Raw genomic sequence first — 21,115 nt, forward strand, 5'->3', positions numbered from 1 at the left:
CACTCCCATTTAGGGCCTTCTATCTTACTTGTGCCACTCGGCAGCACAACAGCTTACTGTCCAGCATCTCATCACACCAGACAGAACAGAACCATGTTTCATGGTTGCAAGTTTTAGGATGAGTTCACCCGTAGCGTAAATACTGCAGATTTTCGGCAACAGATTTTGTTGGCGAAAATCTGCAGCATAATACAGTAGCAGCAGAGTGGATGAATCTCCACAGGCTGATCGCCTCCATGCCAAGCCGCATTGATGCAGTAATTCATGCAAAAGGAGCCCGACCAAGTATTGAGTGCATATACTGTGCATACTTTTCAGTAGGCCTACATTTCGTTATTAAAAATCAGCCGATGAACAAGCGCTTGCTGCCTTGTTTACACAGGCAATGTTTGGGAACGAGTGTTCACTCGTTGCCCGATATTTGGCCCATCTAATAGGGCCTTAAGACTCTTAAGTCAGTGAATTGGAGCTAGCAGATATTATAAGTCTAAACATCACATCCACAATATTGTAGTTGCACTTTAGAGCATTTTATTCCATTTAGACCATAACATACATACTTACTGTAAAAGCATTTTATGCGGTTGAGCTATAAATGAATTAGAATTAAATAAAAGAGTTTCTTCTTATAAGATGGTTCGGTAGTAGAATCACTTTCAAAGTTACAATATTTTTTGTCTCACATCCATGTATTACATTCCTTGTACTAACATCCCACCAAATCTAATCCAACCAAATTCAAGGTCATAACATCCTATTTCGCTAATTGATTTCCTTTTTTTGCAATCATTTCTACATAAAAAGTAAAAAACTAAATTGGAAACCTAAAAATTTAATAGTTTTGTCTGATCCATGCAACATAAACACCAAAATGTCTCAAAGTGTCTGAGCAATAGAGGAACATGTCCCACCAGAGGCCACTTGCTGCATCAATTTTTTTGTCACACAGTTCTGATTCTTTCGTGTTTGGAAAATAGCAACATACTTCTGTTGGTCAACACAACTCACAAAATGTAACACACGACTTTAATGAATATGGTCTATGTACAGGGTCAGGCTGGCCCACCATAGTACCAGAGGTTCCTGATGCAATAACTGTCCCCAGGGGTCTAGCAAAAGACAATCCCTTTTGAAGCTGACTTTAGAGTAAATCACTTGCCACTAGGGTCTATTTCTTATGGGTAGATTATTATCTAATTTATTAGACCTTAGTGATGATTAATTTTGGTCAATTGGTTTGCAATTTAAAGTTGACATATTCTGTATAGATGAAGGGTGGGTCCTCAGAATCATTTTCTTTGGTAGGCCCAAGGAATCTCAATCCGACACTGTATATTTTCCACTTAATATGACAGTTCCCATCACAGGACTTTTTACAAGTGATCCCCAGTGTATTTAGTGCTAACTTGGATTGTAAATGACCAGACACATCCAGATCCTAATGTACAGTTGGCATCTACCCCAGTATCAATCCAAAAACCCAACTCTGTAGTGTGTGCTGTAAGTAGCATGGGGAAGCATAACCAGCAATGGGGGATAGACTTTCCCATCAATCAATTCAGGCCACGAAAATGACAGCAATGTCCCCAAAATTAGTTTTAGTGCATATATCTAGTACAGAATATACCTGTATAGTGCAATAAACACAAATAACATACACAATTTTGGACTTTTTTGTTGTTAAAAGTCTAGAAAGTTTTACTAAACAGCTATTAATTGCATTTTATACTTTATGCTTAACCCCTGAGATGCCTCGCCTGACCTGACGAGAGCAAGCACCCTTTCCTGGCCTATGAAATATTGCTATATACACCAGTCATAGGAGATAAGCCATGCAAGCTACAAAACAATCGTCTTGTGCTTTTATAGTATCATTATATAAAACAAACCTGATCTGTATATGTAAATTGTAGACAAATGTTAGAGGGAATGACTGAAGTTAATAGATGCCATGACGGCTGTAGCGTAGATTTATAGCTGGGAGACTGATGAATGCCACCCATAGTGTCTTACATCTATAGACCATAATAATCAATCATTACAATTTATTTATTTCCTGCACAAAACCTCAGCAAAAAGCCATGGCGTGTTCTACAAACTATAGAAAACTCAACCGGAAAACGACAAATGACTAAAATGAATGGACCTGCATGTAAATTGCAGACTAGCGGTAAATCCGGAGCTACTGAGACAGCAGGCAAACAAGCAAGGAAGGGGGGAGCGCTCCTAGAAAGAGCCGCAGCATTTCATACTCCCGTCAATGCTGAAAAGGTTGAATATTTAACACTTTATAGACATGAGCAGCATGCAGAACTTACCATATCATATACATTCAATATAACCGGTTCATTTGCCATTGTGAAGCCGGTCAGTTTCTTCGCTTTCTCCCAGGATTGTAAATTCCTTCTGGTCAATACTGCAATGGGTTACAGAAGAATGGGATCGTTTTCATTCTAGGTCCTCCAAACAAACCACTTGGAGGTTCTTTTTGGCCATAGTTATGCAAACCTCAGGTTTTGTTTTCATGCTGTAGCCCTGGGGTGTAACTGGACGTGTCCGCCAAGTCAAGTGTGAACCCCAAGTTCTATGTTCTGCAATCCATTTCCTAAGGGAACATAGTTCAGTACATCAGAATACTATGGAATCTGCTGCAATGCATTTACCATCTGTATGCCAATGACCTTTACAGTGCCTAAGGTTAGCTCAGCACTGAAAAACATGCTGGTTCTCCCTGCATTATCCAATCTACACAGCATCAGATGTGGAAACTACAGAGCCGTTTATCTCTAGTGTCTGGCTGCCACCGAGCACAGATTGCAGGGAGCTTGGGTCTTGTATAAGGCAAGGAGAGCATTAGATCAGATAGGCTTTCCTTGGATTTGTATCCAATGTATATCACTGAACGTGGGAATTCTGACAGATCGGAGCGCTCATGGTGCTGATGCTGCTTCCAGGATATTCAGGGAAAGAGACAACTCCTAGCACGTAAAGAGCTGACGGGGGAAGGTGCTGAGAAATCCATGCGGCTTCAGATCAGGAAAAGGAGTGTGACCCTGGTGCTGGAATAGTGCAGACAGCGGAGTATCCATAAAAAATATAGGGACAGGATGACTTCATCTAAATAGGAGGAGTCAAGGCTGTCTGCCTAATAGATCTGAATGGAAGCTGCAGGGAGGCAAGTTACATCATACAGCATCCCCAGGCCTCTAGAGATGGAGGTGGAACCATGAATAGTTCATGTCAGCCATTCATGAAGCAGAACAGAGTTCCCCCTTTATTAACTTCCAGCACATGGAATTCCCTAATGAGATTCTCTCATCGAGATGGATTCTTGCTTGTCTGGGATAGTAGAGTAACATTAACCACTTCTCTGCCAGAAAATAACACCGTGAAATGACATAGTGGTTTCATGTAATAAAGCTATGGAACGAGATGTGAAGGCTGTGATACAGAGTAATGGCAAGTGACGTTTCCAAAATTAGATCTTTGGGAGCGGGCTAATAATGTAATTAAATCAATGTATAGGGAGACACTTAAAATATATAGTACTGTGTGCTGTAGAAGCATAGTTTGTTGATGGTGGTTGTAGTGGGAAGTATGTTTATTTAAATAGTCATGGGCCCTATGACGGAGCGATAAAACAGAACCCCGGGAAGCAGATGTGATCACAGCCTTAGAATTTTTTACAAAAAGTTTTGAAGTGCAAATTTTTTATATATATATATATATATATATATATATATATATATATATATATATATATATATATATTAATTTTCATCCGTTTAGTATCTATTATATTTAGTGGTTTAGGTGGCATTAGTGTTGCAGGGGGCTGTCGCCATTTTTTGTCTGCTGTATTTCTGCAGTCACAGGTGTTCTTGCACCTGCGTATTTTGTATCATTTAGTTGGAATGTGCTGTTCAATTTTTGTTGTGTTTATGGGATCCATATATGTGGGGTTAGTCACTGCCTCCACTTGTTGTTCTTGCACTCCTCCCATTCTGCCCTGGGTGATTTTAATCAGTTCAATGCTGGATCCTACCATCCCCAGGTATATATGTAGGCTTAGTCCCAGTTCTGGGTGTATGTGCAGCGTAGGTTCCCACCTTACAGAGGTCGCCTTGTCGTGGCAGGTGGGCTAACACTTTTTGATCAAAATGTGCACTAAGAACCTCCCTATTTGTAGGTAGATTTAGCTTTAGTGCATATCTATTTATATTTAGTGGTTTAGGTGGCATTAGTGTTGCAGGGTGCTGTCGCCATTTTTTTATATCTGCTATATTAATTTTCATCCGTTTAGTAGGACTATTTGGTGGCTATAAGAATATATATTTATAGACCAGCATATGAGGGTGAGGCCACACGTAATAAGCAAGAAAATGCGGCCGTGGCCGAAAGCAGCAAGTCAGCTCAGTTTTTGAATGTTGGCTATGTACACCATTGAAATCCATTTAAAAAATAAATAAAAGTGTGCATCGGTGTAATTGGTGCAACTTTCTAATTTACTTTTTGAGATACAGCTTCCCTGTATCCTGATCACTGCCCTGATTACAGGGAATTATCAGCAACGAACGTTCGATGAACGATCGTTTGCCCGATAACTGGTCAGTGTAAAAGGGCCTTTAGTCTTTTATAGTAGTTTTCTGTAAAATCAGAATTGAATGACCCACAACTCCTATGAAAAGGTTTATCCGGCTTAAGTAATGCCCTTTGCCGTATAATTCAACGTTTTGAAAGGTCCGTTTGTATTTTAGTGTAGTGTTCATGGGTCAGGTTGCATTATGGCTATGTTTAAAACTGTCTTACTGGGCTATTGAAGTGGGGCGATAAGGCCCAATTCTACATTACAGAATAGCAACACTATGTGTGGGCAGTGCAGAGGCACTATTACATATCAGTATAATTGGGCAGTGATGTAATCATTCCGAAATATGATGTCACTATAGCAATGAATGCTTCATTTTGTACTGTATATAGATCCTAGGTATTTGGTCTTCTGTATCCCTTTATAGCCCTCGATCTGAAGAACATATATTATTTCCTTCTTTAAATATAAGGAAAACGTATAGAAAGACATAAATGAACTAATAAGTGTTTAAGAATACAAATGTATTATCACAATTATAATAAAATAATTTCCTATATAAATTAGCATAGCTCGTAGCCAAAGCAGAGCGAATTTAAGAATACATCTGGAAAACCACAAGACTTCAAATTAGGGGACATATCAGACATATGTAGTTGATTGCCAGAAGTCTTTCAGATGTCCAATATTCCTACTGGGATACATATTGTATTCCATAGCTTGTGCTTATTTTAGCTTTCGGCCAAGGTCTGGTGAATGGGGTAGGTAAACACGTGACTTTTTTATTTGTGGCTGGCGTTTTCTCCATGTATTTTCTATAGACATGGTTTAGACTCTAAAATACAAGGCATATAAAAAAAAAAGCCCATACAACTTCTGGAGATGAGAAAGAAACCACAGTGCCCCCATAACATAGGAGAAAACTGAGTAGCTCTACTGTTCTGGGAAATGCAGCTCTGCCGTATGAATTTGCCTTCGCTTGAAAGCCGCACATTAGGTAGGTGAGGGCCTGATGTGCCTTAGTGGGTTATATTTGGCATTAAGGATCAATTCACACATTGTGTAAATACTGCAGATTTTCCGCAACGGAATTCATTGTGGAAAATATGCAGCATAATACAGTAGCACCAAAGTGGATGAAACAAATCTCTTCCACATGCTGCGTAAATATTGGGCGGAAAAATGTTCAGAAATTGACATGCGGTGCGGAAGTTTATTCCGCAGCATGTCAATTGTATTTGCGTAAACGCTGCTTATTTGTCGCGGGTTTTCCCCATTGAATTCGATGGGAGGTAAAAGCAGCAACAAATAGCAGTTGTTGGTTTTTTTTGCGGCGGAATCGCTGCGATTCCGCCATAAAAAAAAAAACACAACTCAAAAAAATAATTAAATCTTATACTTACCCAGAAGTCTGTATTTCTTCCTCCAGGCCAGCCTCCTGGGATGACGTCAGGGGGCTGGCCTACTGGGATGATGTTTCATCCCATGTGATCGCCGCTGCAGCGGTCTCCTGGGATGAAACGTCATCCCAGGAGGGCGGCCAACTAGCAGGCCAGCTAAATGCTGCAGTTTTCCCCAGCGGACATTCCGGGCGAAACAGTTTGGTGCGGTTTTTCGCCCGGAATTCTCTGCGGCCACCGGGGCGGATACGCAGTATAACTTTACGCAGCGTATCTGCCTCGTGTGAACTCAGCCTAAGTCTTTTGTATTAAATCGACTACTAGGCCATATCAATGTCCTGGAGACTTTAATCATATAGAAAACAGGTATAGCTATCAAACAGACCTAGCTAGAGAAAGAGCCTATTTTAAGCATATCCCACTTTAATTATAAGGTATAATGTGTCCGCTTCTCGCTCACCCCCTACATTGAGCTGAGCTGGTTGCGGTTTTAAATTACCAATGCTTTGCAATCCTTTACTTATATGACTGACTTTTTTGCAGGGAAATGGGAATGCAATATCTCTCTCCTTTCTTATCGGGAGACAAAGTCTTCTCTCCCATGCCAAATGGAAAACAAATCATATCTTTGCTGAGTACATGAGCCAGCAGGGGATTGTCTTTCTTGAGTTATTTTTCTTTTTTATTTAACTCATGATACGCAAACACGAGAACACACCTACAAAAAAATGCTTGAAATGCAAGCAGAGGCATAAACGCCCAGTGTGGAGCTCGTTTTAGTAGCTAATTTTGCCATACTAAACATGTTTATATCGGCATAAAAAAAAGTCTATAGGAGTCACAAGTGATGACAAACCCCATCAAATAATACTGATTGTATTTAGAAATCCGGGGATGAACCCGGAGGGTTGCTATCAGATTTGGCTTAGGCCTAATGCACCTGACCGTGTTTTTTGTCCATGTGCAATTCTGCACATAGAACACGGACCCATTCATTTATATCAGACCCATTCATTTATATCAGTGGTCCCCAAACTTTCGGAGGCCTGGACCCACTTTTGGCCAAGACTTTTGTTTGGGACTTTTGTTTGGGACCCCCCACTACCGTACTTAGTCCTATTTCATCTGATGTACGTCAACATTATTCATACCCCTTATTGGCCCCCATAGCTGCCCCCACAGGATAATGCCCTTGTAGCTGCCACCACACAGTATAATGCCCCTATAGCTTCCCCCACACAGTATAATGACCCCTTAGTGTCCCCCAAAGTATATTGACCCCATAGCTGCCCCCACAGGATGATGCCTCTATAGCTGTCCCTACACAGTATAATGCCCCTATAGCACCCGCTACACAGTATAATGCTCCTATAGCTGCCCTCCCCACAGTATAATGCCCACATAGCTGCCCCATACAGTAAAATGCCCCCATAGCTGTCCCCACACAGTATAATATCCCCATAACTGCCACCTCATAGTATAATGCCCCACAGCTGCCCCCATACAGTAAAATGCACTATAGATATCCCCACACAGTATATAATATTCGCCATAACTGCCACCTCACAGTATAATGCCCCACAGCTGCCCCCACGCAGTAAAATGGCCCCCTAGCTGCCACCTCACATTATAATGTCTCACAGCTGCCCCCACACAGTATAATGTCCCTATAGCTGCCTCCACACCACCCCAATAGTGCCTAATAAAAATAATAAAATACATACTCACCTATGCTCGTTTCCACGATGGGTGGAGGAGATTCTTCTGTTTTTCCGGTCTGTGCAGTGTGTGGCTCAGCCCAGACAGGCGCGATGACGTCACTAAATCTCGCCTGTCTGCTCCGAGCTGCTAACGTCTCACGTCAAAGTGAATGCTGGAGCAAGGAGCCACCAGCTCCTTGTTCCATCATTGACTTCAACATTTCATCATTGATTTCAACTATATATGCGTCCTGAGGAAGCAAACACAGTAGAAACTGGGACATCAGTCAGTGGCTCGCGACCCCCTGGGGGTCTTCACATGACCCCCCAGTTTCGGAAACTATGATTTATTCACGGATCCAAGTGGGGGCCACGGGTCTGGGCCGCAAAAACTCAGGACATGTCATTTTACTGTCCATATTTGTGGCACGGACTCAACCCATACAAGTCTACGGGACTGCGAAAATTGCAGATGGCATATGGATGTTTCCAAGTGATGCAAGGGAGTTGACTTTTGAGCAATCATGTGACCTACTCAGGGGGTTGGGACACACTGGTGACATTGATTCCAGCCTTCTTTTTTTTTTTTCGTGGATCCGTGAATACTGATGACACATGGATGCACTACGGAAGGTTTTTTGCACACAAATAGACTGCAAATATAGACAACGGATCCATGGTTTTGCGGTCGTGTACATCAGTCTTAGGGATAGACTCTGCTGCAGTGTCTAATAGATACTTTTAAAGGGGTTTTCTTGGAATCAGAAAAAAGGGTCTGCTTTTTTTCCCCGAAAAAGTGCCACTTCTGTCCATGGTCTGTGCCTTATATTGCAGCTCAACCCCGGTGACTGGGACTGAGCAGTAATACAAGACTGCCCATGTGGTGAGGCTCCTGGTTAAAAAGTAGACCTTTTTTTCTTATCTCCTATAACCCATTTAGTCCACTTAATTAGGTTTTGTCCTTTGCAAGATGGAAATCTCAGGTCGCAAAGTCTGACCAGTGCAAAGGCTGGAATACCAGAAGCCGTCAGCAGTAGGTCATAGTAGGCCACAATTGTTCATTGGTGCTAGCCAGGCATGGAAGAAGGGTAGGAATTCTATACAGACTGGTAAATAGCGTAGGGGAAATGGAGATCAATTCCACAGTCAGGAAAACACGACCGATATTAAATCTTTACAAACAGATACCTTATCTTCCCCTATATATCCTGTCTGAACCAGTATATAGGTTAAAGAGTTTGCTTTCATCCTGAAACAGCACCACTTGTGTCCATTGTTTGTGTTTGGTATTTCACCTCAATTGCATTCAGTTAATTAGGGCTGAGCTGTAATATCAGTCACAGGCCATGGACGAGAGTTGTACTGTTTCTGGAAGAAAGTATCCATGTTTTTCTAATCTCATACAACTGTTTAAAGGTCCCTTAAAGGGTTATTCCCATCTCAGACATTGGATATGCCATAAATGTCTGATAGATGCGGGTCCCAGCTTTGTGACCCACACCTATTTAGAGAACAGGGGTCATCCGACCTCACCCAGCCTGGTGATGCGTCTACTGGCCACCCATTCAAGACGGGGTGGAAGGGTGGCCACGCATGTGAACAGCCTCTCTATTCCAAGTGAGTTATGGAAAAAGTTGTGCAGCGCTTGCTTGGCTGTTTCCGTAACTCCCAAAGAACAGAATGGAGTGAGACGCACCCCTCCAGTTAGTCCCCTTCTGGAATAGGCGGGCAACATTGGGACCCACAGCTATAAGACATATCCTTTTGGATATGACATAAGTGTCTGAGATAAGAATATCCCTTTAAATCATTGGCCAATGCATCAGCAAACTCCTGCACGCTGGCCCTTTAACCACAGCAGTGTGCACAAGTCTTAGGTTATCATCTACATGTTCTCTGCAATCAATGAAGCCTACTTTAATTTGAACATTTCCACTTCAGCTGCATACCACAATACTAGTTATACAATATCTCAGCCCTGTGCATATATCCATTTATGTGGCCGACCAGCAAGTAAATCCAATAAAACATTTCCCAAAAGAAAGTCTGCACAATACTCGCACAATGATCTCAGTGTGTAGACAAGAACCAGACAAATGGATGATAGGAATTTACCTGCCAATTTTCAAAACAGATTAGAATTAAGGAATAAAGGTAAAATATTACATGTGCCTCCAGTATCTCCAATTACCGTTTCCCATTGAAAAGATGAATTCGAGAGTTACACCAATATGTCGGATTACAGGAACATGAGTCATTTTAAGGGAGGTTAATTCAGGCCTCAAGATGTCATTGTGTTGTGGGGGTACTGAAAGTGACATGCCTTGGGCTAACACGGGAGATAGCACTCATACTTGCCAAACATTAGATTATCTCTTCTTACCATAGGGGAAGTTTACTCTAATTTGTACTTTCTTCAGCCCCAGGGCAACATTTTTTGATATACAGTACCATTGTATAGAGCTCCGCTACTCTCTGTGACCTCACTTTTCATGACAGTCAATAATTGTCAAAGTAGTTATGGTTTTATTAACTGTGCTACACATGCACAAGAATAGCGGATTCTCCCTTTTAGAATGGGGAAAAATCCCTTAGGCTCTGTTAATATCAATGTGAACATGTTCGGTGTATGTGGTGGGAAAGTTTGCGGTGCATACACTTAATTTGACCATTTACCCAGTAGAGTCCTCCGTCAGCAGACCTTTTTTTTTCACTTTATAGGAAAGCATGGCAGACTGCACTTTCCCATACAAAGGACCACTGCAAAAAAACATATACCGCGCAGTATCCATTTTTTTTTTTTACCTTGTGACCAATGGGCAACGTACGTCATTGTATGGCTATATAGTGGCATACGTCAGAGCCTCATGTCACATGCCACTGAAGCCAGTGATTGGCTGCAGAAATTACGTGGGAATACGGGCATGTCAATGCTGTAGCAGTTTCAACAACGAGCATCGGGGAGCTCCGCTGCAATGCCGGGGGATTTTTTAGGTGAGTAATGGCTGTTTTATTGTTTTATGGTTCCCCCCCTTCCTTGGTCAAATTTTTGCTGACCCCGGGAAAACGCCTTTAAGGACCCTTTACGGATGGGTACGTTTGGCCTTCACAACACAAAGATTTGTTTTTTTTGCCTTACCACATTATGAGAGCTATAGTTTTTTTTGCTAATGTTGCTGTGTGAGGTCTAGTTTTTTGTGTCGTGGGTGTAATTTGTTTTTATTATCCCTTGTGATGATGCAATTGATTGAGGCATCCCAAGGGTTAAAGGAGTATTACAGCTAAAAACAGGTTTTTGCTCGTTTAATTGTAAAAGAGAGACTTATGTACATATAGATGGCCAATCCGGTGTTCAGATGCACTATTCCATCCCGTTCCACCGTTATTAGCGTGAGTCACGTGATCATGGCACACTGTTCTTCTTTCAGAGGGCATTCCAATGGGTGGGTCAATTACATAATGCGCACTGTGAACCCCTCCCTCTCCTCCTCTACATCTTGCCGCTCGTAAGCAATAAGATGTATTTGGTATGGTCTGACTCGCCGACCACTGGAGGCATGTTCCAACCGACGGGTGGTCAGAACCACTGACTACAAATGAAGAGGTGGAGCAGATGTAATCACGTGACTGGTGCCGATAGCGGGGAACGGGGCAGGACGGTGTATATGACCACCAGCCCAGCCATCTATATGTAAGTAACTCTCTCTTTACATTTAAATGAGCAAAAACGGAGGGAATATCTCAATAACCGCTGCCCCCCGCGGGCACAACCGTTGTACCCAAACGACTACAGGCTCCCATCTACATACATTTTTTGTCAGATTGGGGCAAAGTCTATGGTCAACCTTAGACCAATAAACCAATTTAAATTATTTTTTTAAAGACTATTGAAAGTACAATCTTACAGACTATAACTGATGTAGCCCTAGAGGAATATGTATCACTGGCGAGGAGTTTGTCCCAGGGGCAGAAAAAGTTATTTTTATAGAAAAGACCACGCTAGAACTGCTTTGCGTGTCTGAGTAATTCCCACAACGTATCATTACAAATAAAGTGAGCAAATTATAATGCATCATTTAACTCATCTTGTGGATTTCCTCCAAGACGCAGGCTTGAGCAGATGGGTTTCAAGATTTGGATATCTCTATATAGAACGAATATTCCAAAGTCTGGCTCATATCTTGGATTGTAGGTGGAAGAGTTAAAATGAGGATAATGCATTGCGTAGTCCATGGAAACATTGTGCGGAGTAACATGGAATGTTTTCCACTTTAATGTGTTTTTTTCTGCACACTTCAAATAGCTTCTAAATTGGACGACATGACAAGCATATGGATTCGTGATTAGCCCTGTCTGCCAGATACCATTTTCTTTTTTTCCAAGTCAAAAAATAAAAGAAACATGATATCTTGAGGCACTTCAAGAAACGATCCTCGGGGAGAAGAATTCCTGGAGCCCTCATTTATAATCTGTTTCATCCAACATGAAGCAATCAGATGGGTTTGCAGAGCCATCAAATAACAGACTCATTTATGAAACTGTGACACCTGCTCCCCACCTCCGCTCTATTAGCAGGACAGGATTAGATCTTCTGTTTGCCCCTGAAGTACAAAGTGATGATAAAGGAATGATGGAGATGAAACCGGCTCCAAAATGTCATAGATGACTAAGCGCGCAGCTACACTTACCAAATGTACATGCTAAGTTACCAAATACATTTGGTCTGTTGAGAACATCAAAATAGAAACAATTGTTCAATTAAAGTAATTTTAATATAATATATAGTAATACTAATAAAAAATAATATAACTCTACCAATAGGCCTTGTCCGGTTTCTGCAAATTAATCTTATTTTTTTGTTTAATTAAAAGTTATACAATTTTCCAATACATTTTCTGTATTCATTCGGAACATTCATGGTTTACTTCAAGTGGATGCAATTCTGTCCATGGTCATGTGATGGACACACAGGTGCAGGGATTGTTAGAAAACACATATCTGATACACGTACTGTCACTGTAAGGAGCCCAGCACCTGTGTGTCCATCCCATGGACAGAATTTTATCCACTGGAAGTAAACAATGAATGTCCCTATTGAATAACAACAAGCAGAGATTCGGAAAAACTAAAAGGAATTAATAAAGAAAGTATATTAGAAAATTGTATAACTTTTAATTATACAAAACAATAAAAATCATTTGCTGAAATCGGACAAACCCTTAAAACCACTCGAATGACACATGGACCACTTGTATCATGTCCAACCATCACCATCATAGGCGTGAGTGATGTTTGGATTCACTCATTTCTCTCCATCCCTACTTATACCTTCCCTTTTTTTTTTACCCCTTTACCCATCATTCTATGCTCTGGCTTCCCATTTTTTCCCCACCATCCCTACCTCTACTTTACAAGCGATCTTAGTGAGATTGCATCAATAAAAATTGCGAGTGAAGTGCAGACAAAGAAGATAGTGAGAGTACATGAAAATACTTTTATTAGTAGTGTTATGTGTTATCTGTACCGGCCTCATAATTTTGGGGGATTAACTAAATGAAAGGACACATATGAGAAGATCCCTGATCTCTGACCATCAACTTCGGACTGAGGCTCCTTGGGCTCACCCTCCATCTATAGTGAACCTGCACCTCACTTATAATTACATTGTAAACTCTGTTATTATTGTTCACACAGAACATAACATTAATTAAGTCTTATAGGTTATTTGTTAGCCATCCCATAAGAAATAATCCCTAGTGGCAAGCGATTAGTTCAAAACGAGGTTGTCTTCTGCTGGACCTCTTGGGGTCGATTATGGTGTCAGACCTGGGTCCCACCGGAGGATACTCTGATAATTGGGTTAGCCGTGCGACACTACAGACCACCGCTGATTTCCAACATGAAATGGCTCTATAAAGCCCTCAGAATTCCCATCAACAGAAATTTCTGAGCAGTACAAAAGGGTTTTAAGAAACCGGTGGTGCAAGATCACAGACTTCACTAGTGTGATCTTCTGAGATGTATCAGAAGATTGTTTTGGCTGGGTTGCTTGATCATGATTCTTGAAATGGCTTACATAACAAATCTAGATACGTTCGAGCTGGTTCTGTCTTGAGTTGGTTGGGCAGATCAGCACATAATTAATTGCAGTCTTTGAGTTTATTTAGAAGATAGACTTCCAGAGCCATTTTTTCCATCCTGACAATGACTTTATCATTATCTTGACAAAATGTTTATGTACCCCACTGCGTATCGGTTATTAGTAGTAGTACTCTCCAACTCAAATATGAAGAAATGTTTACCTATCGAGTACTATTGAAGTGTAACACCGCACTTTTGAAAATATGCATGGCGTCCTGGGTTTGACATTGCTTCCAATAAGGTCAAATTTTGGATTTGTCAACATGTCAATCATACCTCTCCATTAAAACCAAGAACCTTAAAAGCACTGTGGTCAACTCATTCTTGAACTGGTAGGGGTCCCGGACAATCGGGGAAGCTATGAACTTGCAAAATTACAAATGTTGAAAAGCAGAGGTCAGACAACCATACAGAAAGAAAGAGGACCTTGTCCATAAGAGTTTATCTTGAAAATAAGATAAGTGAAATTATAAAATTTACAAAGTAATGATTTTGTCTAATAAACCAAACCACTTACGCCTCATGCACACGACTGTGTGTGCCGTCTGAGTCCCGTCAGTGATCCGAGGAAAGATAAGACATGTTCTATCTTTCCTTGGATTGGAGACTCAGACCATTTTTCACGGACCCGATTCACCCGCTAAAGTGAATGGGTCCGTGAAGACTATCGGGTGCCACTCGGATGCCGTCAAAAACTGCCCGAGTGGCACAACGGTCGTGTGCATGAGGCACTAGGCTTCGATCACATCTGCGTCAGGGCTCCGTTCATGGATTCCGTTATAGTATTCCGTCAGGGGAACCCATGAACGGAACCCTGACTGAAACAAACGGAAACCATAGGTTTCCGTTTGCATCACCATGACGGATCCGGTGCAAATGGTTTCAGTTTCTCACACTTGTTTAAGGGTTCCATCGTTTTGATGGAATCAATACCGTAGTCGACTGTGCTATTCATTCTGTCAAAACTACAGAACCCTTTCACAATGGTGACAAATGGAATCCATTTGGCGCTGGAGGGAGCCCGCGCGCAGGATCCCTGACGTCCGACCCGGGCTCTCCATCCTCCCTCACCTCTGCTCCTCCTCGACGCAGTAGCTCGGTCCCTGCTCTGCCACCGACGGGAGCAGCAACAAGCCCGCAGAGCCCGACACAGCTTGCACAGGCGGACATCTCCGCGCCGGACCTCCGGAGCCGCCATCTTGGCACAGCTACACGGGGCACCTCCTCACAGCCCTCCTCTCCTTGCAGCTCCAGACGCCCTGTAACATGGGCTCCGTGCCGATCTCCTCCTCTCCTCGTCAAGGACCAGGTAGGGCATACTAGCACTGTGACACCTGACCCTCCAGCACCAGGAGACACACTTGCTAATGCACCCTCCTCCACTGACCCTATCACTGAGCACACGCTCAAAAGCATGTTGCAGGCCCTACAGCACTCCATACATTCTGGGTTTGCCCAGCTGCTTAAACCCCTATCTGACTCACTTCAGGCAGTAGAAGACAGAGTCCAACATGTGGAATTAAAGATGGGGGTGCTCACTACATCCCATAACGAGCTCATTGATGCTCACTATGATCTTGAAACAGATCTCTCTCATTTACAAGCTAAGGTAGCTGATTTGGAGGATAGATCACGTTGGAACAACGTTAAATTCAGAGGGGTTCCTGAGGACGTTGCAACCAAAGATTTAACCCCTTATATACAGGATTTCATAAAAGCTCTACTTCCCGATTGCTCCCCCAGGGACCTTATCATTGATAGAGCACATAGGCTTCCAAAGCCGAAGCACTTGTCCGACAATGTACCGTGGGACGTGCTAGCCCGCTTTCATTTCTACCACATTAAGGACTCGTTCATGTCTGCATCTAGGAAGAAAGAAGCGTCCCCCGCGCAATACTGGATGGTCTCCGTCTATGCAGATTTTTCGGCGGCCACTCTGCAACTACGGCGGCAATTTGCGCCCATCACCTCTGCACTCAGAGATAATAAAATTCTCTACAGATGGGGATTTCCTGTACGCCTGCTCGTCCACAAAAACGACTCCTTACACATCATCAAATCCGTACAAGATGGCATCTCTCTCCTTCATCTGTGGAATATTCGGGTCATATTGATGGAGAATACGCCGAAAGCTGCTCCCCCTCCTGTTGCAGAGGAATGGCACATGGTTCGTTCACGCAATCATCCACGGCGTTGAGGTGGCTTGCTTACTAGGATGCACTGCCGTTCACTGTACCGGTCTTCAAGATGACTGTTTTCCCCCATTATTGTCCTGAACACAGCCGGTGTTCAGACACATTTCCTTTAATGTACATTTTTCTTTTGTTTTGGTTTGTCCTGTTTTGCCACATATATCTGCAGACTTGCCGAGGTAGCTATATGTTCTTCCATAATGTCTTTTCCTTGATGATATCTGTAATGCATTGGTATGTACTCCTGATAGGCCAATTCGATACACGGTTATTTTCATGTATCCGCAGGCAACGACACACCTTACATAGTCATGGCGCTTAAATTTGCTTGAATAACCCATATAAACGCTCTACTATGTGGAAAGAAGCCCTTAAACTCTCCTGTGACGTCCTCTGTGTTCAAGAGACGCATCTATTAAAAAAGGATGCCGTTCGCCTGAAACATCCTGCATTCCCCCACATTTTTCAATCTCATCACTCAACCAAAACTAGGGGTGTGTTGTTGGCTGTGAAAAATACGGTCGCTTTCCAAATGTCTGAATTATTAACTGATCCCAATGGCCGATATATTATTTTGCGGTGTTCTATTAATAACGTCCAATATACCATAGTTACAATATACGCCCCTAACCGTCACCAATTGAAGTTCTTACACAAGATGACACGCCTAATTTCTAAACACAAACAGGGTAGATTGACCTTGTGTGGGGACTTCAATTCTATAATGGACGCGGAGCTGGACTCCACCTCGCAATCCCACCATTCACATGCTGTCATAGGAGATTTGTTCTGGAAGGAAGAAATACACGACATTTGGCGCATGTAACACAGCTCGGGGAGGGATTTCACTCATCACTCTCATGTGCATAATAGCTATGCCAGATTAGACATGTTCCTAGTAGACAAGGAGTCTATCTTCCTAGTTGAGTCCACGACTATTGTTTGACGTCTGCTGGTCAGACCACGCTCCTCTCACCCTCACTCTCAAAGAAGCACACAATGCCCCGCCTACATACCTGTGGAGGGCTAGCCCCTTTCTCCTCTCTCATCCCACACATAGAAAGACCGTGGGGACCGACCTGGCGGAGTATTTTGCAAATAATGACACACCAGACGTCGGAATTGCAGCCCTATGGAACGCTCACAAGGCCTATATTAGAGGCACCTTTATAAGACTGCGTCATATGGTTAAAAAACAGAGGGTAGCGGAGGTCTTGGGCCTGACGGAGGAAATCAGACGCAAAAAACAAATCTGCTCCCACAGACGCCCAAGCTTCTCAGCTCCTACTTCTAAGACAACGTCTCAGATTGTGTCTGCTTTCAGAGTATGAAAAATCCCTTAGAAAAACTAAGGCGAAATATTATTCCCAAAATAATAAGGCAGGGAAACTATTAGCGGCGCGCCTCAAACTCCAACACCAGAAATCCAGAATACCGTACCTCCTGAACCCTCAGTCTCAAGCTAAAATTGTAGATCCTAGGGACATAGCTGAACAGTTCCGTAAATACTACTCCTCCTTGTATAATATTAGAGATGACCCTTTTGTCGCACGGCCAATCCCCTCTGATACACAGGGCTTCCTCCAATCTGCCTCTCTACCCAGTTTCTCTCCAGCGCAACTTCAGACACTAAACGCCCCTATCACCGAACCGGAAATTTAAAAAATTATACAATCCCTTCCACAGGGGAAAGCCCCTGGTCCTGACGGACTCACTACCTTATATTATAAAAACTTTGCTACCCAACTGATTCCATATTTGAGTAGATTTTTCCAACAAGCCATGGCCTGTGGTTCATTCCCTAGGGAAAACCAAGCGGCACTAATTGTCACACTACCCAAACCAGGGAAAGCCACTGACACACCTCAAAACTTACGGCCTATCTCATTGCTTAATGCCGATCTTAAACTCTACGCAAAGTTGATAGTCAATAGACTCACTCCTATGTTAGCCACCCTGATAAGCAGTGACCAAGTCGGTTTCATCAAAGGCAGACAAGCATCCGACAACACCCGTCGTGTCTTGAAACTATTACACCATCTTGAAACATCTAAAGAGCCGGCGACACTTTTAGCACTAGACGCGGAAAAGGCGTTTCACCGTATTAATTGGGCATACGCTTTTTCGACCCTACAAACAATGGGGTTGGATGGTGGCATCTTGACTGCTATTCAGGCTCTGTACTCTGCCCCGTCGGCCAGAGTGTATACCAATGGTGTCCTCTCTCAGGATTTTGATATCTCTAATGGCACCCGTCAGGGCTGTCCCGTCCCCAATAATATTCATCCTCTCTATGGAACCCCTGGCTCAGCACATCAAAAAACATAGCTTAATTCATGGTATAAAAATTGGTAACAGAGTGCATACCATCTCACGGTATGCGGATGATATTATCTTGTCCATTTCTCAGCCTGTTAGTTCACTTGAATCAGTTATGGATGTTATTAAATCCTTTGGTAAACTCTCCTATTATAAGCTGAACACCCAGAAATCCCAGATGCTACCCCTACACTTAGACTCCGATACATTGTACTTTCTGAAATCAAAATACCCATTTGACTGGAGAGTAGATGGTATTCAATATTTAGGCATTACCATCTCACCCTCCTTCCGCGACCTATACAAAGTCAACTATGAACCTCTACTTCAATCCATACATGCAGAATCTGACAGACTTCAACACGACACGTCATGGATAGGACGCATAGCGGCGTATAAAATGCTTCTTTTACCTAGACTATTATACCTATTTCGCACCCTCCCAATCAGCTTGCCCTCCAAGTTCTTCGTGGCGGCACAAAAAACACTATCCCGATTTGTTTGGTCTGGATGTAAACCCAGAACCTCCCGACACATCTTGTCTCGTGACAAAAAGTTAGGTGGACTGAGTGTCCCAAACATACATAGCTACTATACTGCCACCCTAGTGGCACAGACTATGGATTGGTGGCATGATGATCAAGATATCCATTGGCTCCAAATTGAATCATCATACATATCTCCGATAAGCTTAAAAACCGCCTTGTTTTTGACCTTCTGGGATATTCCGTCGATTCGCTCAATATCTCCACTAACTCAGACGATTCTACAGTGTTGGTCCTACTTGTACCGCACATCTACTGAACAAATCCCACTATTAAAGTCGTACATCCCCATAGATATTTTTTCAGATTGTTCCCAATTTACCACGGTCTTCATGGTCCCTGAAAGGCATTACTACTGTATCTCACTTGTTTAAAGATAATTGCTTGGTGAGCTTTGAACATCTCGTGTCTCAATATTCTATTCCTGTCTCAGATTTCTTTAAATACCTCCAGATTAGAGATTGTGCTACGACTTAGGCCTCATTTACACGAGCGTAATATACGCGCGTGCTTTTCACGCGTGTTGTACGCACCTATATTACTCTATGGGGCAGTGCAGACGATGCGTGAATTTTGCGCAGCGCGAGTGCGTTGCGTAAAACTCACGACATGTTCTAAAATTCTGAGTTTTTCGCGCATCACGCACCCATTGAAGTCAATGGGTGCGTGAAAACCACGAAGGTCGCACGGAAGCACTTCTGTGCGAACTGCGTGATTCGCGCAAGAGCTGTCAAACTGAATGTAAACAGAAAAGCACCACGTGCTTTTCTGTTTACAAACATCCGAACGGAGTGTCTTACACATGAGCGAACCGACCTTTACCGGGTTCGGCCGAACTCGTTTTGACCGAACCCGGCAGGAGACAGTCACTGTGCAGGGTGCTGAAAGAGTTAAACTGTTTCAGCACCCTGGACAGTGACTTCCGATCACAATATACGTGAACGTGTATAAAAAAAAAAAAGAAAAAAAAAAGTTCTGACTTACCGATAACTCCCGGCTTCTTCCTCCAGTCTGACCTCCCGGGATGACAATTCAGTCCAAGTGACAGCTGCAGCCAATCACAAGCCAAGCACAGGCTGCAGTGGTCACATGGACTTCCGCGTCATCCAGGGAGGTGGGGCCAGATGTCAAGAGAGGCGCGTCACCAAGGACGCGTCACCAAGGCAACGGCCGGGAAGTTCTCGGTAAGTACGAACCTCTTTTTTTTTCTACAGGTTACTCGATATGGTGATCGGAATGCACTGTCGAGGGTGCTGAAAGAGTTACTGCCGATCAGTTAACTCTTTCAGCACCATGGACAGTGACTGACGTCGACTAGCCTCATCTCTATGATGGCTGCGCGAAAATCACGCAGCCGCGCATCATACACGGATGACACACGGAGCTGTCAAGTGCCTTTTGCGCGCGCAAAACGCACACGCTCGTGTAAATGAGGCCTTATAATAATTTTGATGCTGTATGTCTTTTTAAAATGTTTGGGTATCTTTCTAAACGTAGCAAGGGCCTGAGATTTGTGTATAACTTACTACACTCACACTCACTCTTCTCCAGGGGCGTAACTAGGAAAGACTGGGCCCCATAGCAAACTTTTGACTGGGGCCCCCCCCCTCCCCTGGGTGTCACACAACCCCCCCCCTTGTAGATAGTGCCTTTTTTACAAACCCCCCCCTTTTGATAACGCCATACAGCCCCCCTGTAGATAACGCCATACAGCCCCCTTTGTGGATATCTACAGAGGTGGCTGTATGGCGCTATCTACAGAGGGGGCTGTATGGCGTTATCTACAGAGGGGGCTGTATGGCGTTCTCTACAGTGAGGGCTGTATGGCGTTATCTACAGAGGGGGCTGTATGGCGCTATCTACAGAGGGGGCTGTATGGCGTTATCTACAGAGGGGGCTGTATGGCGTTATCTACAGAGGGGGCTGTATGGCGTTATCTACAGAGGGGGCTGTATGGCGTTATCTACAGAGGGGGCTGTATGGCGTTATCTACAGAGGGGGCTGTATGGCGTTATCTACAGAGGGGGCTGTATGGCGTTATCTACAGAGGGGGCCGTATGGCGTTATCTACAGAGGGGGCTGTATGGCGTTATCTACAGAGGGGGCTGTATGGCGTTATCTACAGGGTGGGCTGTATGGCGTTATCTACAGAGGGGGCTGTATGGCGTTATCTACAGAGGGGGCTGTATGGCGTTATCTACAGGGGGGGCTGTATGGCGTTATCTACAGA

At 43.3% G+C, this 21,115-nt stretch overlaps 1 protein-coding gene across 1 annotated transcript in view; it reads right to left on the reverse strand.

Moving 5' to 3' along the window:
- LOC142664343 (deubiquitinase DESI2-like) overlaps positions 1–3,132 on the reverse strand; it is a 59,898-nt gene extending 56,766 nt beyond the window's left edge. Inside the window, exon 1 of the mRNA XM_075843392.1 lies at positions 2,319–3,132. Coding sequence (XP_075699507.1) covers positions 2,319–2,357 — 39 coding nt within the window. The 5' untranslated portion in view covers positions 2,358–3,132. The remainder of the gene's footprint in view (positions 1–2,318) is intronic.
- Between the last annotated feature and the right edge of the window lie 17,983 nt (positions 3,133–21,115).

The sequence above is a fragment of the Rhinoderma darwinii genome, chromosome 12, assembly GCF_050947455.1.
Source record: "Rhinoderma darwinii isolate aRhiDar2 chromosome 12, aRhiDar2.hap1, whole genome shotgun sequence".
NCBI classification, from domain to species: domain Eukaryota; kingdom Metazoa; phylum Chordata; class Amphibia; order Anura; family Rhinodermatidae; genus Rhinoderma; species Rhinoderma darwinii.